Genomic DNA, 26,742 nt, shown 5'->3' on the forward strand with positions numbered 1-26,742 from the left:
TCACTCACAGAGGTGGTGTGCTGACTTCAGAAGTCAATTTGCCCTATTCAAAGGAATATTCACACATGAGCTTCCTGCTCAGCTAATGTTAATGCCAGTGTGAGGAGACATTTGAAAAAATAATTCAAACTTCTCAGAGAGAATAAAATCAGGGCCTTGACAGGTGCACCACTGAGGTGTTCAGGTTCTGCTTTGTTCATTTTGTGAGGTGCAGAGCAAAGGCACTGCCTTCAGGCTGATGTCAAGGGAGCATTAAGATGTGCAGCACACGCCTGCCAACCTTTCCCCCGGCACCCCGCAATCAAAGGGAGGTGAAGGGACCCTGGAAGTCAGCAGCAGTGCGTTCCACCAGCAGGGAGATTTTCCCGCCTTTGAGGGCGTGCGCTGCTCCTCCTCAGCCCACTGAGGGCCACGGGTGCACCGGGAGGGGCGAGGCAGGGCGTCCTCTCACAGGGGCTGGCAGCACCTGCCCTCTCTCTGTGCTTCTGCCAATGAAAAGGCCATGCCTTAAGCCTGCTGCACTCCGGAGCCTGTGAGAGGATCTCACTTCGACACAGGCACTGGCTATTAGCAAACTGCAGGACAGAGAGGCAGACGGCCACTGTGAGCTGGTGGACACCGTTGGCTGGGATCTCAGCAGTTGGTACTGCCGTCTTCTTGCATTGTGGTGAGACCTTGCAAAATCAAGTGTTTTAAATGTCAGAGGGTCTTCCAAGAATGAGCAGTGAAGCAAGGTCAGTGCCAGTGGTTAGCGCTTGTCCTCAGGATGGGTGGAGCTCAGAAAAACAGTGAGACGATTTGAAGTGCCTATTACTGAGTAATCACTGTATTCAGTTCAGATGTGCTGTTAAAAAATCAGGAGAACTTCTTGGGCGTTTTTGGTTATATATAGTTTTCAGTGTTATATGAAACAAAAGAAGAAACCTTAAATTCCAAAATAAGATCATCATAAGCAATACTTAGAAAATGATTGTAAGAGATAAAGAGGTGGAGAGTAAATAAAGGTGTCAGTTTTGTGGCGTCTGAAAACGCATGTTAAATCTTTAACCTTCCTCCAAGTGAAATGAATATAGTTAAAATAGGAGTGGGCGGCTTAAGAAAAATGCCTTTGGAGAACATAACATATAAATAATAATTACACAAAAAGTGATGAGTTTTCCTGCTGGAAAAATACGACATTCAAAATGCAGCATATTATTTTTAATTTATTCTTTCTGTTCAGCAGGAGTTATATTCCCAGTGGCATCGTTGCCTAACGCTGCCAAATGCTTAGCACATCCTGTCTTCTACGTAAACAAATGATGCCATGGAATATGAAAACACAAATAAAACAGCACGCAGCATGGCAGCTCCCTGAGCTTCCATCCTCAGTCAATGTTCAGATGTTAAAACAATTTTATAAGCATGATGGCATGGCACAGTGATAGAAAAATGGATAAGATAATGCCCATGATAAGCACTGGAAAGATCACTACTTAGCATTCACACTGTACATTTAGATTAGCAAATAAAATGTGTAATTATTTTACAAACTTGAATGCCCTAAAAAAATGTTTCAAACTCAATTTGAACAACTCTTTACATTGTAATAACAATTACAGGCCATTAAGATTACCAGCATTGAAGAAAATCACCAATTTATCTTAGAAGTATTGGTTCTTCAGGCACATTCTTAAAAATTACTGTTTTGTTTTGTTTTTTTTTTTAAATAGTTTTTAGTGTTAGGTAATGAATTCACCTTAGTTCCTTTAGTGCTAATTAGAGGAAATAGTGGACACAAGAGAAAACTGTTAAACACACAGAGCTATTATCACTGTCTCACTGCTTTTCTAAAGATGTTGCACATACATAAAGACCTGGAAATACTGAATACACAAGAAAATAGTTCAGTTTGGTTTTTGCTCAGTTGTTCATTTATGTGTATGTTTCAGCATAACTTCATTGTAGGTAAGTACATGTGGAAACCTCTTCAGTTTCTGGGTAACACATTCTGTCTTCTGGATCAGCTCCCTCATTTCGTTTTTATTTACTATATGTAACAGAGCTTATACATTCCTATGCAGAACTGATGATTTGGTCCAGAATATATGCTTTATCTGTATTGGAATTATTGTTTGATGAAGCCTGATGTTCAAAAACACTTGAAATATTTTTAGAAACACTCATATCTTTTATATCAGATGCATCTTGCAATTTCATGTAGAAGATTCTGTAAGTAGAACTCCTGTAAAAACAGAAATTGTGTTACCAATCTGAAGCTATATGGGTGTGCTTCAAAACATTGATTTTTACTGACACGGTGAGGTTTATGTGCAGCAGTGCCTCATCACTGATATTAATGTGGATTGTTTATAAGAAAATTTGTATGTAGCTTTAAGCCTGAATAAAGTATTAGAGCATGTAAACAGTTAAAAATGTATATTCTGCATTAATATGTACCCGGTAAAAGCTCCTTTGCTCATGCAATATTTTTTAAGTTAATCAAATCTAACGGAGATTCAACTGTTGCTTCTAAAAGATGCACAGTGGAGAATGAGTATTCCTAATACATTCAATTTCTTGTTTTTAAAAATATGGATAAGAAAGCAAATGTGTTTTAGTAACATATATAAAAAGAAGTAGCTCGTATGTTTTAAAAGCATCGTACGTGATTTTAGCTAAAATGGTGTCACTGTGTCTATGGAAGTGGATTCAGATTTATTTTTTGAATTGCAACAATTTTTTACATCATCTGACAGTTTGATAGATTGACTTTGGTCTCTGTGACATTAATTTTATTTCTTAGAAATATTAGGTTTCAGGTTGGCTGAAGTTTAGATTAATAGGCAAAAAATAGTTATAATTTTTTCAAACATGTTATGTGCTCTGCTTACATTTGGGCATACAAAATCTTCTGAAAATTAATAGGTCTATTTTTTATATATGCAGTGGTCACTGGATGAAATGTTCTGGAAATAAGTGAATCACAGCCATGAAGAAAATCAATGTGGTGAATCTTGACAAACTTTTGGATAACTTCTCAGAGATAGAAAAGGTAAGTGAAAAAAGTCTTAAAATAGAGTTGAAATTGCTATCCATAGATATTTTTTTATATCATGGTAAGCTTTTCAAGTGGAGGTTTCTTCTAAATATTGTCAGCTAATTCTGATTAATTTACCTTGTAATACCATGCTGTTTCAAAGCTGTTTGTATTGGTTTTATCTCAGAGTGATACAACTGATTTAAGAGAATCACAGAATCATGCAGTTTCCTGTGTTGGAAGGGTCCCACCAGTATCACCAAGTCCAGTTCCTGGCTTCATACAGAAACACCCAAATACTCAAACCCTATGTTCTGCCCTCTGGTGCAGATCCTTTCCTACGCCCCCCCCCCGGCACAGCTCCATGCTGTTCCTCAGGCCCTGTCATTGTCACAGAGAGCAGAGCTCAGTGCTGTCATCCACACCCTGTGAGGAGCTGCAGCCGCCATGAGGCCTCCCCTCAGCTCCTCTGTTCTGCTCTGGGCCCAACACACCAAGGGACCCCAGCAGGGGCTCACACTCTGTACCCTCTAGAATCAACTTCATCTTCATAGATCTCATCTGAATGCTAATATTCTTATTTCCTTCTTATACTGTTGTGCCCAACCTGTATCCAGTGTTCAAGGTGAGGCTGCACAGTGCAGAGCAGAGCAGGATAATCCTTTCCTCAGCCACCTGGCCATGCAGGGCCTGAGACACCCCACGGTGCATTGGTCTCTTTGAGTGGCCAGGGCACACTGCTGACTCAGAGTCTATCCACTATCAGCCAGAACCTCCAGAACCTTTTCGGCAGAACTGCTCTGCTCCCTCTCATCCCCTAGGTATGTATGTACAGCAAGGGATGCTCTCTCCCAGCTGCAGAACCTGGCACTTGCTCATGTTGAACTTCATGTGACTGGTAATTGCTCAGCCTTCCAACTTGTCACAATTTCTGTGCAAGATCTGTGAAGTCTGAGAAGCATTTGTTTCTGTGCTAGAATTTTAATGGTGTTGAGGCCAATTTTGACTTCTCAAGAAAAGATTGGAATATCTCTTTCTAACAGACACATCCACTGTTAATACCAGTATTACAAAGCTCTGCTGTACTTTTGCTTCAGAAATTGTTCCTTGTTCTAGAAATTGTTACTACTATAGAATGAAAATCTGTTTGTTCTTTTTTCTTTTTCTTTCTTTTTTTCTTTCTTTTTTTTTTTTTTAATATATATATTCACTGAACTCTCTATGTGTAATTTCTTAATGACTGATCCATTGAGGAAAGTTGGTACTGGATTCCTTGTTAGACCCAGAGGCCATCTCTCTGGTAGTTGATCCTGTTCAGTAAATCCACACTAAAGGTAATAGAGAAGCAGTGCCTAAAATAAACATAGTGTTTCTCATGAAATAAATAAATAGATATACATACATATCATACCAGTTTCTATTCATACACATTAGTCATGTTGATTCCCAATGGTGGCATTCACAACTTCTTATGCAAAGCAGTAAAAAGAACTTTGTGAGGACCATACACTACAGAATTCAGAAGGATCTAGTTTATAGCTAGTTCTTAGTGCTGCAGGGTAAACTATCAACTGCATAGGCTTTCAAGTCTGACACGTTAACTTCATGAAGGTCAACGAGGTCAAGTGCAAGGTTCTGTACCTGGACTGGGGCAATCCCCAGATTTTGACCAAACTGGGTGAGAAATTGACTGGGAGCAGTCATGTTGAGAAGAACCTGGGGATGAAAAACTAATTATAAACCAGCAATGTGTACTTGCAATCCAGAAAGCCAGCTGTATCCTGAGCTTCATCAGGAGTGGCCAGCAGGGCAGGGGAGGTGATTGTTCCCCTTTTCTCTGCCCTCATGATTCTCTACCTTCAGCACTGTGTCCAGGCTTGGGGATCCCAGCATAAGAAAGACATGGCTCTGTTGAAGCTGGTCCAGAGGAGGTCATGAGGATGGTCAGAGGTCTGGAGCACCTCTGTTATGAAGATGGGTTGAAGAAGCTGGATTTGTTTAGCTGGAAGAAGGGAAGGTTCTGGGGAGACCTTATTATAATCTTCCACTACATAAAACAGGTTTATAAGAAGCATGGAGAGGCCTTCTAACAGGTCCTGTAGTGACAAGACAAGGGGAACAGTTTTAAACTGTTTTAAACTGGAAGAGGTTAGAATTAGGTCTGATACAAGGAAGAAATTTTTCACAATAGGAGTCATAAGACACAGGAAACAGTTGCCCTAAGAATTTGTGGATGCTCTGCTATTGGAAGTGGCCCAAGTAAGGTTGGACAGGATTTTGAAACCCTGATTCAGGACATGTCCCTGCTTATAGCAGGGGAGTTGGACTGGGTGAACTTCAGAGGTCCATTCCAAACCCAGAATATTCTATGATTCATCTTTTCTATGATAGAATTTCCAGGAGGTCGAGTAATATAAGCTTGTGACTGCATTATTGTTAAATGTTAATTTTATATAAATTTAAAACACAGTCTTTAAAACTTAGATCAAAAGCTATTAATATAAAATTTGTTGGTATTTTTTTCCCATCTCCTAGAAAATTTCAGAAATTAATGAAGCAAACAAACTATTAGCTCTTCAGCTGGAAAAATCTAACAGGTTGTTAACATTAAGCCAATCAAGGGAGGAATCAGTAAAAGTAGGTAAGGTCTTGGCTTTTTTCCTAAAAAATAAAAACAAAACAAAACAAACCCCCCTCCCCACACACACACAGAATAAAAATAAAAAAAAACACAGTGAAAGAATGCTTTTTGCTTGTATCAAGGAAGTTCTGAGAAATACTTCTATTATTTTCAGTCACATAAAATAGCAAGGATCTTAGATACTGTGTGAAATGTAGTGATGTCTATTTTGTGGCAAGTAATAGAATCTACCCTTCCACCAGCCTATCCAAGGAGGTGGATATTACAGAAAGAGATCAAGTAATTAAGGCAGAGCTTTCTCTTCCAGAACACTCTGAAAATAGCTTTGTTCTTTGTTCTTTCAATGACACCCAAGATAATCTTCTCTATAACTTTTTTAGGGATTGAGGTTAGGCTGTCAGGTCTATAGTTTTCAGTGTCTTCTTTCATGCTGTTTTGATAGACATGCATAACATTGGCTAGACTGTATCTAACAGCAACCTCCTGGAATCCTGAAGTTTTAAACACAAAGACACTACTGCTTGCTCAGATATCCCTTATTTGTATTTTTTGAAGATGAGATATTGCATTGTGGCAGTATCTTTTGCTATATCTTTACTCTTTCCTGAAGTATCTTCTACTGAGCATTATGATACGGGACAGCAAACTGAGAGGAACTCTGGTTTATCTCATTAAAAACATTTGTTCTCTATTGAGCACAAAAGACAACGAAGGACAGTCACTCAAACATAACAAGATGCTTCATTATTGATGAAAACAAAGAGGAGGTTTTTTTATATGAAATAAATTATAAAGATGGAAAGAAAAAATGTTGACAAAAAGAACAAATTATTGTTATCATAAAACCCATGGGATAAAAGATAATGAATACAAAAGAGACAATGCAGTAAGTCAGAGCAGTTGGGAAGACTGAAGCAAGGACACCATAAGCAGAACAGATTGAAAACAGATGGAAGTCAGAAGAGAGGTTTGGGCTATGTAAATTGCCTCACTCCAATGTGATAAGAGTGAAATGAATTGAGGAGATAGTTATGCTGATAAAACTGGGGAGAACAATCTCTGAAGCTGTTTTGAAACACATGATGGAAAAAAAAAATGTGGATGGCAGAAGTCAGAGTAGAAATGCCAGAGTAATCAGCATGAAGTATGAAATGAAGTTCAGCAGCAAAAAAAAAAAAAAAAAAAAAAAAAAAAAAAAAAAAACTCAGTAATATTCAAGATGCAGTAATTTACAAATTAGTAAGGACATAGATAGGAGGCAGAATTTTTGGAAGTTAGTAATTCTGGTCTGAGACTAAGAGAGACTGCCAACATGTTAGTAGCAGTAAAGGACAAAGTAAAAAGAGGTAACTTGAAACATAGTAAGATTTCCAAGAGGCATTTCTGAAATCTGCTTGGTAATGAGATAAATAAGATATACCAAGGGCATAGAATCTATTTAGAAAATAAGCTAGTTAATGTGGCTACATTCTCTTAGGTTAAAATGTGTACCAGTAGAGTACTCCTATAGAATTTTAGCACACCACAAAATTCAAAGTGTTTATGTGAGTAACATTTTTGAATGACATTCATTGAAGGTGACCAAACAGTAGTTTCTCAAACCATTTTGTTCAATATATTGCCATAATCTGCAGTGGATGTTGTCAGAGAAATTTTCAGGTGAACATGAGTTACTGTGTTGCTGAGGATCAGCAGTAATTATAAAGTTAAAAATACTTTGAAAGGACATTATTGGTTATTAAGAAATCATAAATTACAGTACTTACAAAATATTTTCAAAGCATTTTGCCTTTTAGTTTTAAATTGATTAAGTGGACTTTGTAAATTTAATAAAATCACAAGTTAAAGTAATAACAGACAGTATATTCAGACTCAGAGCACTGGAAGTGTTGTGTCAGGTAGTTTGGATCTTTGTAGAACGCTTTTGATAGTCAAAGAACTGTGGCAGTGAAAAACACATCTTATGGGGATATAGAGGAGTCCTGCATGGAACTGGAGAAGGTGTTTGGGAACAAGGCATCGTTGATTCTTCTATTCTTATTCTGGCAAGAGTTATCCTAACAGATTCTACATGTGAGAATGACTTTTATATAATGATAGGGCCAACTGTGGCTTGGAAAAGAGATTTCTTCTAGGCTCATGCCCCAAGCCACTTCCCAGAGCCCAGCTCAGACACATTTCCCAAGAGTGTCAGTAGAAGAACTGATCCAAAAGCAACTGAAATTGCTGGATCTGAACATCTGTGTGAAATTTTTGATGAACAATGACAACATGCATTCTTAATGTATATACGTTTTCAAGTTAAATAAGATTAAAAAGTTCACCCTGTTGCAAATTTAACACAAGAGCAAGTGAGTTTATAGGATAGATAAACAACTGAGCAATAGCAGTAGACCACAAAGCGATCACAGAACAGCTAAGGAAAAACATAACAGACCACATGCTGGTGAATGTTTCACATATGATTCCAAATAAACATGCTTCTTTCAGCAATGGGGAAGAGAGCAAAAACACAGTGGAAGGAAAGGCTGTTGTTCCACTTGCCCTGAAGGACTTGTGGCTGCCATAGGTAGAGGAAGTGGATTTTATTCTGGCTGAAAAACCCTATGTTAATATGAGAAACTGAAATGAGAATAGCATTTCACATCCCAAGAAAATTCCAAAAAATGTAAGTGAGAACATGAGAGATTCTTGACATCCTTGATTGCCAGAAGTCTCTTTGGAACTGTGCAAGGTAAATGAAGAGTGGGAGTTCTGAGGGATATTTAGAGGAAGAAAGAAAATTTATAAAGCTCAGTGGGGAGAGGAGCGTGTAACTCTTTAACCAAACATAACATAGAAAAGGATGGGCAACGTGGCAACTGTATACATGTTCTGGAAGATAACAAATGAGCTTTGTATTGTTTTAATATTTTCTTTACTCTCAAAGGTGAGATTCAGGATGGCAGTTTTTGTTTAGTGTAAATCATTGTGATCAACCTGAGATGGACAAATCTGGCATTCTTGTTTTCTTCTCCAAAATGTTTTCTATACTGACCAAATGGACAATTGTGGTGCAGACTACAGTGCTGAATAAAATCTACCGTACTTTATAAAAGAAAGCAATTGCATTATTTCTACAGAAAACCAAAGGTGGCACTATTATGTCTTAATGAGTGGATTTTTATTTGACCAGCAATTACTTCACTTTCTTCAAATATTTCTTGCAGCAGAAGATACTGCAGCACTGGATTTTGCTTCCAAGTAACTAAGCTGATACTGGCATATTGAATGCTACAATTCCATATAGCATCTCCAGTATTACGTATTTGCTGATTAGTGTTTTGAAGAAAAAAAGAAAAGCAAATATTTTCTGTCATAAATGTGAATGGAAGTATCTGCAATGAATTCTGAATACTAAATGTGAGATAATATTGATTGGCTGTTCAGTCTTTGTGTGTGCAGGGTGTATTCTTTACAGAGAAGGAGCCACACTAATGCCAAAGATCCTCAAAGCTGTGACCATTTAGCAAAACTGTGCTTTCTTTTTCCTAGTGTAGGCAAGGAAAACTGTGAGCTCAGTACTTTTTCCCAGTCATAACTGTAATTTAACGTGAGAAAATTGCCTATATATATTTATTTAAGATAATAAAGATAAGGAAATATTCTTGGGATTGGACAAAAAAGTAGTTTGCATCTAAATACCTGTGATTCATCGTAAGACTATCTGCTGTCAAATTGTTTACTCACATGCACAGATGTATTTACAATGTGTGTATGACTTTCTAGAATTTATTTCCGACATTTTCAGAGGAATGAAAAATTGTTAACAGAATCTGCTAGTAGAAATAGACATAGTGACCTAAAGCTTCAAATTCTGAATAGGATTTTCCCACAAATACTGTTGATACGGTGTTCTACGTGGTGTAGGAGCTGACAGACACTGTTCCTATGCCCTTCGCGCTCCCTCTACTGCTTTTTTAGAAGAATGAAACAAGGGGATAACAGTGGCTAGCACAGCAGTGTGAAAAGCAGACTTGAAGGCAGAATAGGTTAAAGTTCAAAATGTTTGAGTAGAAAACCAAATATTGGAGCTGGAATCATAATTCACCATCGTGACTCCGGAATTTTTTTATGCAGACTTTAATTACAGGATCCACAGTTTTCATCATAACTTTCATCTTATACAAAGCACTGTTATTTAACATACTTTATCTGTATTAGATTTTAAAAGCCATTTCAGAAGTGAGGTGGTACTATGAAAACAGAAAGAAAAGGTTTAAGAGGAAGCAACCTTAGTTTTAGAGTCCCCAGTATTCCCTGTCTTTGATTTTTTTGTAGCTTAACTGTTAGAATTACAAGGAATAGAAGCAATATAGAGAGTTTTTAATGAGAGCAAAATGTTCTATTATAAGTAGCCCAACTCAAATACAAAAAATACACAGGTTTTTTAAAGTAAAATTATGGAATATAAATATGTAGTATAGCAACAAGCTGCATGTGTATGCACACACATACACATTGTGTTGGTCTTTTTAAAAGCATTCTTGGCATAAATGCTGTTAGTGAAGAAGTAAACCTAACCTTAATTACATAAAATTGTTGAGATGTTGATGTGGAAAACGTCATTACTGCCAAGAATACAATGACATCCTTATTTGATGGCTAGGAAAATTATATATATATATACACATATATACACACATATAATTGTGCCACTTGTTAAATTTTAGTCTGTAATCAGGATAAAAGCTAAAAATAAGCAGTAACAGTATAATAGTAAGCTGTTATCTGTATAGCCAGTAACAGGATTTAGATTAATGTTCAATCAAGGTGGCTATAAAGCATTTGAGAGACATATTTGTAACAAGATAATGGTGGTGTTTAATCCCCAAATCATGATACCACTCCTTGTTCTCCTCACCTTCTTGCTCTGGGGAGAAGCTGTATACTTATACATGTATTCTAGACCAATTTTAATAACAAGAAGTCATGATTCAAACATGATAGAATTAAGAAAGTTTGACTTCAGTGGTTGAACTCACTTCTTAAGGCATGGTTTCTTATGTCCTGCCTTTAGCCTGCCCTGAGTTTCCTGTTTACCCACCTTTCTCTGTTGCACGGTGTCTTACTACCTCTATCCCTTTTCTCTTGGCATTTGGCTTTTCTCTTCACTGTTGACTGTTGCATGACCCACAGTTCTGTCATCTATCTCGCAAGTAGTGCCTAGCTCTGCTGCATTTTGACCCTCCCATCTACATCTCGATTTCTTCCACATCTACTTTCCCAGTCTCAGCCTTTTTCTTCATAATACTAAAGCACCTCTAATTACGACCATAGTTACTGGACGAAGAGATTAACATCAGCTGTTATTACAGAGCAGCAGCTAGCCGCTGATATAATGGCAGAAGTCTTTTTCAGTTTTTGGGCTATTTGTCTGAGTCTTGAAAACTTAGTAGCAAGTTGTAAAAGATGTCCAGAGGACACATGCAAACTGAAATTTTCTGAAATCAACCATTCGACTGAATTTGAAATTGCCAGATTTTCAGAGTAGAGGTCAGTCAAATATTTGATAGGAAGTAGATCTCCTCCATTAACAGCTTAAGATTAGCTGCAATGAAGTACAAGCATTTTTGCAATACTGGTCATTCATGTGATAAGAAGGCAAACAAGTGAAAAAAAATGACAAAGGACATTTTAAGAACCATTTTTCACAGTCTGTAACAGATTTTTTTCATCATGTTCATTTTTATTACCCTTGGGTTTGCAATTCAGCTACTATTACCTTACTATTAAATACATTTACTTTTAGTTTTCATGCCTTGCTATACTTTATGACAATTCATAATCCTTTATGTATGCAAAGCTTACATACTTAGCAGCCTTGAAATTAGTATTTAGCCAGATTCTGTAAGCCATTCAAATATTGTTTAGCTAGCTATGCTAAGAAAACTTTTAGTAATATTTATTAAAAATTAAGTAATAAAACATTTAGGCCCTGGAAACATATCTTCAGGACAGATGTTTTCAGCAAGTTTGAAGGACTAAAGCCTTGCAGCAGAAAATATTCACTTAATATAGAAAAGCAATTCTTTTGGCTTTTAAACTTCCTTTATTAAAATATTTGTTTGCTGATTTGTAAAGCAAAATTATTCAGTCTTCTCTTCTTTCCTTTATAGATTGCAGAGTTAATGAAGATTTTCACAGTGCTCACTTCCCTCTCTGGAAATTCATAGTTGAATCCAATGACTTACGGCTCACAATCATTTTTCAAACTCCTCTCCTATGAAGTGTTCACTTATTTTTCCAAAATAAACTGTAATTCCTGTACATATCAAATGTTTGCTTAGCTACTAACAGCAGGCTATCTTTCATGACATTGTCTATCCTAAAATCCACCTAGAAAAGCAGAGACATGGTATAATGACATTGCTAAATAAATCAAATCTCAAATATGAACTAATTTAAGTAGTTTTTATTGAAAAGCCCAACCTAAGAACAAAACAGTGTATAGATTCTTTACTTTTTCTGAATTCTTATAGTCTACTGATAGAAGGCTGTGAATCTTTGAGTTGATTTATACCGTGCAAAGGAGGTTTAGATATATACGGACAGTAAGTCTTTCTTGCAAAAGACGTCCTTCTCTGAAGTTGTGTGAATTAAATAAGGTTAACTCCCAGAGAGAAAGATTGCCAGTTCTCAAAGACTATCAGTCACTATTAGAGTAAGCAAAGAATTACATTTTTCTTTCTATCCCAAAAAAACATGTTAAACACTTTTGAAAGACCATAATGAAGAATTATGCTTACACTTCTGTTACTCAGAAATGTACATTATTTCTGACATTTTTATTATGTTATAAAAATACTGTTTAAATGCGATGTTCATTATCTTTTCAATTGCTATATTAAATTCCAAAATGAAAGTGGTGAAGAACATATTTTCAAACAGTGGATTTTTCACTTCTAGAATGCACTACTCTACGGAATGTGATAAAGGGTCTTACACAAACTCTTGAAAACCAGTGTAACATAAAAGGTAAAAGAAAAATGTTCTTATATATACTGTACAGTAATATAGTATGAACAGCGTTTTTAACTTTTTCTTTATATTCAGTGTGTTTTTTAGAGAGAAGCTCACTGTCATCCAGACAGAAATGAAACGAAATGTATCTAAAATCAATCCTGTGCAGATTTTGGTGGTCTATGTGCTTAGTAAATGTCTATTACTCTTATTCTGCCTAGAATCCACTCATAAAAGAATTCCTGTCCTAGCAAGATTTTTAATTAATAGTTAGATCTAAAATCTATTTCAGCATAACTAAGGAAACTTAAGAAAAACTGAGAAAGTATTACTCAACTACTGAACTGTACTCTCTTAAAGCATTTATGCAGTGTTCGCTAAAGTGTTTTGTAAAACTGGAGTCTTAATCCTCATCTTAAGGAAGTTGAAATTTGACTGTTTTCCATAAATTCTTCATAAATGCTCATTGTTATTTTAATTAAAAAGTAAAAGTACTTACTATATTTTTATACATGTCATATATCAACATATTTTTATACTTCAGTCTAGTTATCATATTTAATAATATACCTATTCTGTATTCAAGGTACATTAGCATAAGAGTTAATAAAACTCTAAGAATTGGAAGTAGATGGTTGTTTTTAATAATCAGAATGAATTTTGCTAATCAAGAAAGCATTATCTGCTTTCCTAAACTCTGTTTTTGAAATACTGCTTTTTAATTTGTATATTTGCTATCACTACAAACAAGCTGTAAAGGACACAAATTAAGTTCTGGTTTTGAGAAACAAGTACTTAAAAAGTTACATCTCCTAATTTGAAAGTACTATTTATATGTTAATATTCTTTCTTTTTCTGTGCAAGTTAATCTTTAATCTAGGTTTTCTTGAATGCACTGGTAAACAAATGCTGAAGATTGTTTGAAGCAGTTCAGCGCAATATTATCATATATATATTACAATTATACAATGAATTTTCTTCTTTAAAAAAATTGTATAGACAGTGCATACCTCTGTAAGTTAAGATTATCGCATCCAGAAAATGTCAGGTCTCTTTAGAGTCCAGACAAGTTAAAAAAAATGTAAATAATCTTCTTTCATGCTTCCATGTGTCCACATTAACTGTTTAGTGTATTGTTCTTTTCCGTTGTTGTTGTTTAGATGAAAATGACAGACTGAAGGCAAACATTCATGTCTTGGAAGATAAATTAAAGGCTTCTGAACAGGTTCGTCAGAATGATCATTCTTTAATAGGAGGAATAGTAACAGTTCTGTTTCTGTTGAAGCAGTTCTCAGACCTTTTTATTCTTCAGTTTGCTACTAATCACATTACTATTTCACTTTTCCTAAAGTTTATCCCGTGTAAAAAGAGAAAAGTTGTTCTAATGACAGTACAAGAGTGTTTTACAAAAACTAAAAGGTCAAAACTAAACAGTGCTGAGAACTCTGACTCAATCTGAGATATGCTCATTTTTTAACAATATTTAGTTTTAGAATCTACTTCTTACACACAATTTTGTGATAGTCAAGATACTAACTCTACTGCCAGGGATCAAATACCACCTGAATTATCTCTTTAGTTTCTCTGGGAGTAAATGCTGTAAGGAGGATAGGTCCATGTATCACAAAATAAATTCCATTGCTGTCCCTGTCCTTTTTATCTATCATATTATTCTTGGAAAGGATGTCAATTTTCTTTGCCATATATTTATTGTAGCAAAGAGTCTATATAAAACTTTAATACCAATAGAACTGTTATCTGGACAGTTTGAGAATAATATGAATATATGTTGCATATATATGAGTGAATATATGTATACATACACTGAATCTTCCTAGTGATGTTCTGAAGGCACTTAGTTGATTATCCTGTATGTGCTCTTACCACCAGATAGTAACTGCCTTTGTAGTGCCTCTGAGCATTGCTCTAGTTCATGTCTATCTACAACAGATGGTTCTGATGAGATCTTGGGAGTAAGTAACTCTGCATTGGCAGTTACAGCAAATTACTTGATAGTTCTGGAGTATTTCTCCTTGACGTAAATTTAAAATAAGTATGCTCAAACTATTAACTTCAATGTCAGGGCCACTAGCATTAATGCCACTGATGTTTCCACTGCTGCCAGTGTAAAGTTGTGGAGTCCTTGATATAAGCAATATTAGCAATCTGAGATACTTCAGATACAACTTTTTGTTGTACAATTCTACAACCAGAAATCTCTATAAGTAAAACTGTAGTTATTTCACCAACTGCAGAACAATGCACTGGGGAAAAGAATACTACCTCTCCATTTGCCCCTTCTCCTAATACAAGCAGTTTATAATTTTATTTTAACAGATAGATGAAATCTGCTGCATCTTTTATCTGTAGATTTTCATTGGGTTAAGTAAGAAGTAGCTGGACATTCTGGTATTGAGCAGATGCAACAAAAAACAAGTACAGAATTATAAAATTAAAAATAACTGAATTATTCTGTATATTTTGATATGAAAAATATGCTTTGCAGAAGGCTTTCTCAGTAGGGAAATCTGAAGACTCTTATGAAGATTTTATATTCACAGGAGTATAAAGATCAGATTGAGAAACTCACAATAGAAATTCAAAACAAAGAGGAAGACCACAAATTAGAAATAGCACAGTTGAACTGCAACATGAGAAAAAAAGGTAAGTTTTCTGAAGCCTGAACGTTCTACAGCTGGATAAACCATGTCATAACCTGTAAGAGCTGTACTTCAGTAGCTTAAATGCAAAAAATTGTTCAACTTCCTCATGGAAACATGACTGGAAAACAGTTTTTACTTTGAGTCCAGGTGTAGTACTGACAGAACAAACAGACATGTTTGTGTCAAACTGAATTTTATCTTAACTGAATAGACAATGGCAATGAAGTATTATTACAGCAACACTGGATGAGCAGGAGTTCCAAATCAAGTAGAACAGACACTGTGAACTTGTACATAAACATCTGAAGGTGTTGAATTTTGAGTTAAGTTCTGACTGGAGAATTGCTTTGAAATTGCTGAAAAATGATTTAGGTAGGTTCCTAGGAGGTTATTTCAGCTACACCTCAGAAGAGCAGGACTTTGTGCAAATAAATAGTGCTGCAAAAGGAAACACCTGCTTGTACTAGTGACTACCTTTCATTACTGACATAGGCTTAAGAAGTGGGATTTTTTTACTCTCTTTGCTGTAAAAAAGCAAAACAAAGTATCTGTAAAACGTGATGCTGCTTTAATGAAGCACAGTCTCACTATGGTTCCAGATAGATAGCTTTAAAGTATATTGTTTTGTTTGACAGAAATTGTTCTGACCTGCTGCTGAAGAAAGCTCTGCTATTTGGGAAATGCTCTGTTTTTGTTTTATTTTGTTTTTTCTATTTAACCATATTATGTAATTAGTTTAACCAACGTGTTTGGCATTACTGTGGTATTAGCTGAAGCAAAAGAGATGGAGTATAAGGAACAGATAGAGAAAAAGGAGCTGGAAATATTAGAGCTAACCAGACAGCTGAAAACTCAAGATGAAGAGAAACAGAATGAAATAATTAAACTGCAGATAGAGGTATGTGTTCTGCTGAATTAAAGCTCAGTTAAGCATTGAGTAAACTTAGAAGACTGTAGTGAAAAATGCTGTAATTAGTGCATAACAAAGTAGTGTGATGAAACCTAAGCATCTTAAAAAGTGATCTTCAGAAGGATAGCTGGCATTTCTCTTTCTTTCACTATGGGACCCAAGTAGCTTCTGCTCAGAAATCTACACTTCTATCTACTGTACATGGAGGCTGAGCTTTGTAGTGTTCTTCCTTTAAATTATTTTGAAAGTTATTTAATTATTTTGGTAATTTTTTACCTATAAAGCAATTAAAACAATGTTTTCTATTTATTTTTATTCTTTTGTTATTGTTTCTGAATGCTTTAATATTTTTATTTTTTAGTATTACCTTTCTATATACTTCTGAGAGGTTTCAGACATGGAATTCAAGCACACATTTCACAGCTCAGTCGTCACTACAGAATAGTGAAGGAAATAGTTCAAATCTTTCACATACTCAATAAGAAACAAGCTGTGAAAGTGTTTGGGCTGAGATATATGTAGTACATGAAAGAAGGTTTAAGAGGCTTTGAGCATCCTTTCCATTTTCTCCTCCTGCAAATATGAGAATGTGGTGCCAAAGTACTTTCAACTTTTCATTTTAGGAGTGTTCTTTTTATCTAGCATTTCAGAAATATTTACGTGTAAGCTAGTGGGAACAGAATATTTGTACCATTTATACCACCTGTAATTATCTTCAGTTCTGATAAACTTCATTGTCCTAGAACTAAACACTAGATAATCTTGCAGTGACTTTCAGATACAACATCCATTAAAGAATAGAAAAAAAAGAAAAATGAAAAAAGAAAAGGGACTTCTGCTTGTATTGTTTATCATCATTTTTTTTCTCTTTTTTTCTTTTTTTCTTTTTTTTTCCCCTTATTGGATTGTTAATGTTTTCTCTTCCCTGGCTCCTTCAGTTCAGTGCTAAATTGGCAAGAGTTCAGAACAAAACAACAAAATCATTTTCAGATGCTTCTGTTCTGCCACAAAGTATCTATCGAAGGGTAAGTGCTCCAATAACTCCTAATCGGTGAATACTCAAGTATTGTTACAGCCCATTCTAAACAGCGGGGCTTTTTTGGCTGTTACTGTGTTTCATTTGCAAGAAAACTTTATTTAGCAAAAGAACTTCCATAACTTACAGGGTCTAGTCAATGTATCTCTTCAACACACCTCTCCCACCTCTAGATGGCCAATTCCGTGTCCTTTTGCAGTGATGTTGGTACAGACAACGTTCAGCTTAACACCTTTGACATGAATAACAACAGAAGATCACACGTGAAGTGGTTTTAGTACAGAACTGTTAACTTTGAAATTTGAGATAGAAATAACATCAGTGATAAATTTTGCATGCATTTATATCTTTGTGGATTGGGGACTTTGTAATGCCACAGAAATAGAGTCTGGGGGGGATTTCATCTCTTTTAATACTGTGATAAAAGATACCAAGAAAAAGGCATTCTTAAAATATTTCTTGTTGGCAATAGCATATTGTATTGATATGCATAGTCCCACCTGGCAATTATGAACAAAAGTTTTACTTGCATTTTTACAGAAACTACAGCACCTCCAGGAGGAGAAAAATAAGGAAATTGAGATCCTCCGAAACACCATAAGAGACTTAGAGCAACGTCTTAATAAAGGCCAAGATTTGCACTTGAAACAGAGGCGGTTTTGAGTAAATAGCATGAAGCATTTCAGTAGAATATATGAGAAACAGTATATTTCAAACTACGCACTTGAAAGTAAAAACAAAATACGGAGACATGCTGAACATTTTTTATTGAAAAGTCTCTTGTCAAATATTCCAAAGCCATGCATTTTGTTTATATTCAGTACTACTTTCTTGCTCATCAGCATTCACCACAAAAAGATTCAGTTTTCATAGGAGTAATAATTTCCCTATTCAATCATCATTAATTATGGTGCATGCTTTCAAAGCAGCTTTCCTTTCTGGAATCCTCTGCTCATCCAGGAATTATCTGAACAAAAGAATTTTTACTTCAACACAGTTAATCAAAATTAGAAAATGTTAAGCTACATACAAAGAAATTATAAAAATGTCAGTGGTATATTGCCTTACTAATCAATACAGACTACAGATAACAAATTCCATACTGTCATAAGCAAAGAAAAGTATTAAGCAAAGGCTGAGTTTGTCCTGTCTCTTTCTTGATAGAGGCACTGATTCCGCACAGAAAGCTGTTAATATTGCTTCTCACTTCAGGCATGAACTTACTGATTGAGTGGGGTTTGACAAACTGTAGTAGGGTGCATCAGTGGAACCTGGCACTATATTTAACCCACAAAAGTTAAGTATATGATCTGTTATTTTAAAACATTGCAGTTACTGTTGTATCTTACATTTAAGATAAAAAGTTATTTTGGTCCACTGTTTAGCAATAAGCTTTGCTTGTACATAATTTGTATACCTACTTTAGAAAAAAAACTTTTGAATATATCCCCTCTTAATTAAAAAAAAAAAAAAAAAGATTAAGATATCTCTTTTGCTTATCTTCTGTTCTTGATTGCAAAAAATCAAACAGGAGCCCCTAGGTCATAGTTTATGCTCCTGTCCTCACAAATGCAAGCAGAACATTAGAAGAGAAACAAGAAAGACAAATTAATCAACCATGCAGACACCTTTCCACTGTAACAGAAAAACAAACTATGGGTTAATCCAATTCCTTTATAGTAAGAAATTTTCATAGATGGAGTTTGACAGGTCTTGTACAATTCCAAGAGCACTGCTCTTTGCAAAATTTCGGCTCTACACTCCTGTCACCTTAGTCTAATTTTTATCTGGGAGCAATAGAAATACATAATCTGATAGTTTTTTTCCAGTTTTGCAACTAAGTAAATGTAGGCCATATGACTCCCCCGCATTTTTTAAGTGTTTAGTTTGTTTTTCATGCTCAGTTTCCTGCCCTTTCCTGTCACTGTCAGGTGTCACTAGTTTCACTTCCTCCTCCTGCTGCTGACTCTCAGGCAGCAGTGAGCAGACGTCACTGTCAGGATTCAGTGATGTCCTCTGCTAACAGCTGGCCGTGTCACCTGCACGAATTTGGAAGTGCTCCACGACACTGTCAAGTGATAGAATTTCCTAGCTCTTCAAACAAAAGGTGTCGACAATGACAGCATCAGCTACTGGTTGTAGAGTCTGATGCTGTCTGCCAATTTCAAGTTAACTGGTTTTTGCAGATGGTTTTCCCCTTTTTTCATAGTTTTGTAACACGTGGAAGATTTTCCACACCTTCTCCTGGAGGAAGAGTTTCTACCTGTTCATGGCTACCTATTTGATCATGTCTGTTGTGGTTAAAAACTCTGTGACGTCGACCGTTGTGAGGGTGACGTCTTTGAGATTCAGAAGGGGCCTGATGGTTCTGATTTTTTGAATGACGACCACCCTCACGATGGTGGTGGTGGTGTCTGTGCCTGTGCAGCTGGTGGTGATGATGTGAATGCTGACCACTTGGTTCAGGTTCAGGTTCTATCCCTGCTAGATTCTCATCTTCCTTTTTGGTGATGTTTTCACATATATTATCAATATCAGGTTCCTGAAAAACAGAAACATTGCATTTAATTAAACTACTTGTAAGATATTAATTAACTAAATATTTTTGCAATACCTAGAAAAACAATGCAATGAGATATCTAAAATTCTTGTTTATGAATATTTTTGATAAACTAACACAGTGCTACAAAGTGTGAGCTACAGTCTGTATTTCCTTCCTGAAAAATAATAAAGCATTTAGCATTAGCTTCCAGAAAAGTCAAGACACAGACCATCCAAAAATTTATTTCTGTAACTCCTCTGCCCTGGAGGTTGGCAGGGAGTGGAAAGCCGAAAGTGTTGGCTCCAGGAAGGGAATCTGTAGAACCCTCTGAAAGGTCATGCGATTATAAAGAAAACCTGGGAAGAAACATCTGCTTCCAAAGTTTGCCTTTGAGGCACAACAGTCCTCCATGACCCCCAGGTCCCCGTCTTAACTGTCACTTTTCTTGGTTGTGGTCTTGAGGCACAGATAAGCTTGTCAGTGGATTTCTGAAGATTCTTCAGTAAAGGTAGATAAAGCGGTCAGCAATGCATACTCAGTTTCTTAATGTCAAAGTTTAATCAAAAAAAAAAAAAAAAAACCAACACTGAAAATGGCAAAGATTATCCTGGTTAGTCCTCACAGTCACCCAAAAATGACTTCTTAATTTTTTATTTTTTATTCTTAACCTGGCTGGCTGTAATTCTGTGAAATACAGAACAAGAAATATTTTCTATCACATTTTTCATGTTCTATTTCAGTGCCCAAAAAGCTGTGCTTATCAGAGCACGTGACTCCAGCTGTGATTATTTGTGTAAACACTGCAGGCTGAAAGCTGAACAAGGTACATAGGTGCTCTTCAACTCCAGAACAGCATGTGAGGTGTTTAGCATTTAAACACTTTGCACTGTTCCCCTTAGAGCTATCCCAGGGGGAAAAAAAAAGAAAAAAAACATGATTGTTTCTGAAAGTGCTACTTTGCTGAAGAATGATATGAATGTATCAAAATCTGGTTTTACAACACCACTGGTAACTAGACAGGACTCCTAATGTACATTTTTGGGAACTATAATCAAAGTAGTTGCTAATAAAAAGTATTCTTACTTTAGGATCCCACATCTAACCTGCCCGAGGCCTATGTTGAGCTGGAAAGCTGTTTGATGGGAGCTAAAATAATGATTCTTCTGGATCAAATTCATCACTACCTATCTGCATTGCATGGTAATCCTTAAAGTAGTTCAATTTTACATGTAAAATACAGCTCCTCTTCTTTTTTTGTGGTAACAATCATCCCCTTGCATTACCATTTTTTAAAGTAACTTTTGTATACTGCTTCTAAATATAAACTAAAAGGAATCATAACTCAAACAGTTGCTCAGATTCATCTCCACTGTAAAAAAAAAAAGTGCCTACCTCTCCCCAAAAACTAAAGTAGCTAAATTCTCACTGACTGCATGAAATTCCACAAACAGAATTAGCATCCAAGGTTACATCTAAATTTCTGAAAACATTTTGCAGGAATTTAAACTGTCAGTTTATTCTAAATTAGATCAATTTTCAAAAATGCTTACATATTCTTTGTTACGGCCCAAGAAACGCATACATTGAAAGTTGTCTTTTTTGATAATCATACTGACAAAGATTCTTAAGTATTGGTTTTTTTTTTTTTTTTTCCCCCCAGTATATAAAGAATGAAACAAGAAAATACCGTATAAGAGCAATTTCCACAGTTGTTTTCACAGTATGCAATCTTAATAGCTTCTTCTACATACTGGAAAGACAGGAAGGAATAGGGAAGACCCAGGTGGTACACTAGACGGCCACATCTAAGGAGAAAAAGAACTTCAAGGTTACATACACATAAAATTTAACATTTCATCTCAGCATACATTATTTTACTTACACCAGTCCACCAATGCTGTGCAGTCCCATGGATAGCATTTTTCTGCAAGGAGCTCACAAGTAAAAAGCAATCTCCATCTCATAAACACCTGTCTGCTCAACTGCTTTAGTACATGCAAAGTCTGCTTTCTTATGGATGTACTCACTCTGCTGGCAGAAACTTCTAGTTTATCTGCACTCAGATTACCAAAGGTACACAATAGCAATACCTGTCCTCCTTATGAGGAGGGCAGTTTGCATAGGTGTACAAATCACTGCATGGTCTTTGTATACAAAGAATCATAGAATTACAGAATATTCCAAGTCAGAAGGTACTCACAAGGATCACTGAGGCCAACTACTGGCTCCACACCGGAACACCCAGTTTTCAAACCCTATGTCTGAGAGTAATGTCCAAATGGCTATTGAATTCTGGCAGCTCAGGGTGATGACCACTGCCCTGGGGAGCCTGTTCTGTACCCAACCACCCTCCGTTGAAGAGCCTTTCCCTAATCTCCTGTCTGATAGCAGGAATGTCTGAATGCAACCTAATGTGATTTTTGATTGGAAGGTACAATATGAACCATCTACATTAGTAATTTAGTGTGCATTGGAAGGGGGATTTTATGATACATACTTGCATCATATCTGTACTACAATATTCTGGTATGTACTTAACTGTACAACCGGTATGCTAAAAGCAGCTGGTATGAATGTGGAAGCTGTATGCAAGGGCACTTTGATAAGCAGGCATCTGCAATGTCAACAGAAGGTCTTTCAGCCCTACCTTTAAATACTTGCCATAAGTATCTGGGATCAGCAATGAGTAGGACATAAATTCCTAGAGTCATAACAGATTACAGCCCAACTGTTGCCAAACCAATTAGAGTGTAGGTGTACACATACCCAGCAGGTCAACAGTGCAGGACTGTTCAACATTTCAAATGCTGTGGGCCAGGTGTCAGCTTTGTAGCTTCTCCACAGACTACATACAGTCTTGATCTCTTTGTCCATCAGACAGCAGCAACTTTCCATCTTAGGCACGTTTGCTGCCTAATATAGCTAATTTGTCTAATTACATCATATTACCAAAAAAAAAGCTAAATAATTTTCTAATTCTTCATTACATTTCATTATGCATCAGTACAAGGACAGAACATTCTTTACAGTAATATAATAGTAATCAAGATGGGCATTTTAGAAGTGCGAGTTCTCAAACAATTTTCATCACTTCCAAAACAAAAACTCGGGATTCCAACTAAACAGACATTACTGGTTCTACCAAAAGACTCTTGTCCCAGCATCCTGTTATCAAAAAGCTAATTGTTTCCATGGTTCTATGTTTTTCATTCAGCTACAGGACACTTTCAGCAACTTCAGTCAAAATGTTCTGATGAGAATTCAGGTAGCTCTCTGGGCTTGAGTCTTCTTTCAAATACACAGACTTAACAAAGTTGTTAGAGAATAAAAACAAAGACCATAACCATGATATCATAACCATGATATCAAATTCAACAGTCCAATGCCATCATAATTACTTATAAAGATTATATGCACTTATCCCAAACTTACTTAGGAAAAAGCAGGCTTTTCTTTTGTAGCTTCCATTTTCCAGTAGAAGTGCACACACACACAGCTTGAAGACTTTGTTGTGAGGTTATTTTAATGAATTAATACAGATATCTACAAATCATTACTCTAAATACACGCAAATATTTTTCCAGTCTTTCCCTTTAAACACAAACCTGTCATAGATGAGAAAATCATCTTTGTTTCCATTTAAAGTAGTCCAGACATCAGCTTGGTGATCATCTTGTTGGTAGACAGTAATATGGTCTGAAACACTTTCCTGAAGGAGGTGAAATTTCTTCTGGGAATGAGGACTCTGATGGTTGACAACCACGTATGAGATGTTGACCAGTCCCTCATTCTCTAACTTCACTCGCAGGTCCTCCAATCTGGAGGGGAATGTGAAAAAAGACGACCATAAATCAGCAGGCAATCATAAGAGTTTTTTTTCCTTTTCCATACAAAAATAAGTTATTTGCCACATTCATCAAAAGTTAATGTGCTCCACATTGCACACCTTACAGTGAGTGTTTTCTCCTCTAAGCAACAGTCTAATACTATTAAAATGTTCTTGCTTTTTGCCATGAGTATCAGCTCTGTCACAACTGAAAATGTTGAAGTTCTTTTCCAACATAAAGGAATGTATGATCCTGTTTTGCCATCAAGTCAGACCCTACAAAAGTTCACATGCCTCAGTTCCTATCCTTGTAACTAGAATACTAGTACTAAGTAAAGCAGACATCTGTTATCAGACTGAATTCAGCGTTATTTTCATGTCAGTTCTTTCACACTCTTCATGGTCTGACAGAGAGAACTTGCATAACGTTTTTACTTAAATGCTGAGTTTGGGGTCGCATAGTTTGTTAAAGAATGCAGAATGAATACATCAGGAAGCTGAATAACAAAGAAAGAAAACCTACAGCACAAGGCCAACAGCTCCCACTCTCATTTTGACTTGTCTAGTTTCCGCAATAGGCAGAAAAGAACATTACAGAAAAGGGACAGCAGCTGGGTCAAAAGAGCAGCTACAGAATGCCTTCATGACCTAATTGGCCTCAGCATAATTACTACAGGATTGCTCTAGAAATAAAAAACACTTTCATTTCTTCACTTTCAGGATGTAGGACTTCAAAGAATACAGCCTTTTTTAAAATGCACAGAGTCAAATCCAACTACTTTGAAAGTCAGCCATGAAGCCAGAGCTTTGCCACTGCTATTTCCAAAATCCAGCTCATGAAAAACTTGCTAAGACTATCATAACATGAAGCTTTACAGCCTGGAGTGTGAAACAAACATGTTATTACAGTGATCCTAATCAAGTTGTGAAACCAGCACTAAGAATTTTCATGCCAAAGTGATTTCACAACCACTGAACCAAAGACAAGCACTGCAGGCAATTCATGTTTAGGCCAGCTCAAAATTATTTTCCTGCTGCTGTTACTATCATATTATCTAATTATTTATACCAAGGTACATTCTAGAAACTGGAGCAGTGATGTCCTAGGTCTTCCGTGAAAATGTAACAGTGATGATTCCCTTAAATGCTTCATCAATTTTTTGCAAGGTTAGTCTTTTCTGCATCTTCTGAATTTTTTTTATCCAGAACCCATGAACAGAGGCACATGAAAGGTACACATTCTGCTTTTTTCTTCTCATTTTATTTTATTTTTACGTAAGAAGTAATGATCATGGGTCTGTCTATTTCAAGTGTTCAAGCCATGCTAGAGAATTATGTTTCTTGGTCTCAGTGCTTCCCTACATTAATTATTTGCCGCTAACCAAAGCATCTGTCTTGAACTGTTCTTGTGTGTTTTCAGTGTGTTTTGGGTTTCATTACCTTCAAGCTGATTGTACTTTATGTTGTAAATTCAACGTGAACAGAAGATCCTTCAAGCTAGGGCAAAGCTGAGAGATGAAGAACTGGAGCTGCTGGGAAATGGCCTGGTCAGTAGGGCCAGGTCATGTATGGCAGTGGTAATCTGAGGAACCTATTCCTTGTAGAGTGCACCCATAGTTGAGTGTGTATACTATCCTCAGTTGGCTGTATGAAGTGCTCACTCATGTTTTAGCAAAAGCTGGGAAGGAAACTGGTGCTCACCTGGAAGCCTGCAGGAGGCACAAGTATCAGCTAGCTTGGAGGAGAGCGACCACCGCCACTGACCCCCTGGCATTCAGCATTGGGCTCTCCTCCCCGATGTGCCATTCCGGGGGCTCCTGGCACCGCTGGCTCTCTGTCCCCCCTCCCGGGAGGAGGCAGAGAACCAGGGCCAGCCCCAGCCCTGCCCACATGGCTGGGCCTATCTGAAAAGCAAGAAAATAAACAAAATGAGATCAATGCCTGAACGAAGTCCAGATGCTGAAATTCCCACACAAAACACAGCAGGATACTGGCTCCATTCAGTTAAAAAGAAAACAGCAAGAATATATTTGCTCCATTATGTTTGCTGCCCGACCATATTTATCTTATTTAGTAGCAGAGTTCCTCTATAATAAATTTATTTTTTTTAATAGTTAAAATAAACTGGATTTTTTTTAATGCTGCTAAACAGATCCATTTCTTCTGTGCTGAAAACAGCGGTGCTGAACCCATTTACATTGGTAAGAACCTAGGTGCAAATCCAAGCACTGACTTCACAGTAATTGCACTAGCAGTGTGTTCAAAGCAGCATTACAGAAAAGGATATTAAGGAAAAAAAAGGAAAAAGGAAAAAGACAAAGTTTTTTAGAAGGCAGTTTGTAGCACTTGGATGCCACTGAGAAAAAATCTCAAGGCAGGCAGTAGAAATAAGTCTGCAAAAACAGGAAATGAAAATTTAAGTTCCAGGATTTGCCATATCCTATAAAATCCACTGCCCACGTTGTGTTCCTTTAATGCTCGTGGGAATCAAAACATTCAGGAAATTCTGTAATTACCCTTTCATTCCAACAGCATAAAAACTTTGGCTTAATATGCTCCGACAACTCATTATTGAGAAATAAAACGTTAACACTGTTCCCAGCACGCCCTAGGCTGTGGGACTGTGCAGCTCCAGCGCTCACGTCTGACAGCAAATACAGAATGTTATGGAAACAGCGAGTTCTGACACATGACGAGACTGACGAAAACCACGATCTATTAAGATAGATACATAAAAAAAGCAGTGCACTTTAATTACTGATCTTCCCAGGCAAGAGACAAACGCCGCGAAGCCGGCACAGCTGACAGCTCCAGCTGTCCCCGTGCCTCCTTCCAGCAGTTGTACCGCAGTCACCTGGGGCACAGCGCTCTGAAACCCTGTCCCGCACACACCTGGGAAGCTGCCGGCCGCTACGGGGTCCGTAACCAACGCACGAAGCCGGCAGGACCCCGTGCCGCGCTACCGCGCCCCGCAGCAGCCGCGCACCGGCGGGAGCTCCGTTCCGCCCCGCACCTCCCAACCTTCCCGCTGCCCTCCAGCGGCCACTCCCCTCACCCCGCAGCTGCCTCTCCTCTCTCCCCGCTCCGCTGCCGGCAGAAGGAC

General features: G+C 36.9%; 2 protein-coding genes across 2 annotated transcripts; one reads left to right on the forward strand and one right to left on the reverse strand.

Moving 5' to 3' along the window:
* Nucleotides 1-411: 411 nt before the first annotated feature.
* Nucleotides 412-18,866, forward strand: CCDC152 (coiled-coil domain containing 152). Its single transcript, XM_040656564.2, has 8 exons — nt 412-734; nt 2,929-3,034; nt 5,555-5,660; nt 12,609-12,677; nt 13,823-13,887; nt 15,224-15,326; nt 16,096-16,223; nt 17,174-18,866. Exons 2-8 carry the CDS (start codon nt 2,972-2,974, stop codon nt 17,288-17,290), a joined length of 651 nt encoding a protein of 216 aa, XP_040512498.1. The 5' UTR covers nt 412-734; nt 2,929-2,971; the 3' UTR covers nt 17,291-18,866.
* On the reverse strand, nt 18,022-26,742 carry SELENOP1 (selenoprotein P1). Its single transcript, NM_001031609.3, has 5 exons — nt 26,695-26,742; nt 25,341-25,543; nt 23,419-23,631; nt 21,501-21,618; nt 18,022-19,813 (listed from the first exon to the last, which is right to left on the reverse strand). Exons 2-5 carry the CDS (start codon nt 25,529-25,531, stop codon nt 19,154-19,156), a joined length of 1,182 nt encoding a protein of 393 aa, NP_001026780.3. The 5' UTR covers nt 25,532-25,543; nt 26,695-26,742; the 3' UTR covers nt 18,022-19,153.

Source organism: Gallus gallus, chromosome Z, assembly GCF_016699485.2.
Source record: "Gallus gallus isolate bGalGal1 chromosome Z, bGalGal1.mat.broiler.GRCg7b, whole genome shotgun sequence".
NCBI classification, from domain to species: domain Eukaryota; kingdom Metazoa; phylum Chordata; class Aves; order Galliformes; family Phasianidae; genus Gallus; species Gallus gallus.

Coding starts and splice junctions, on each gene's coding strand:
- CCDC152 (XM_040656564.2), top strand. CDS start 2,972: ATGAAGAAAATCAATGTGGTGAATCTTGACAAACTTTTGGATAACTTC. Junction 12,678..13,822: donor AAACCAGTGTAACATAAAAG/GTAAAAGAAAAA, acceptor GTTGTTGTTTAG/ATGAAAATGACAGACTGAAG. Junction 15,327..16,095: donor CTGCAACATGAGAAAAAAAG/GTAAGTTTTCTG, acceptor CTGTGGTATTAG/CTGAAGCAAAAGAGATGGAG.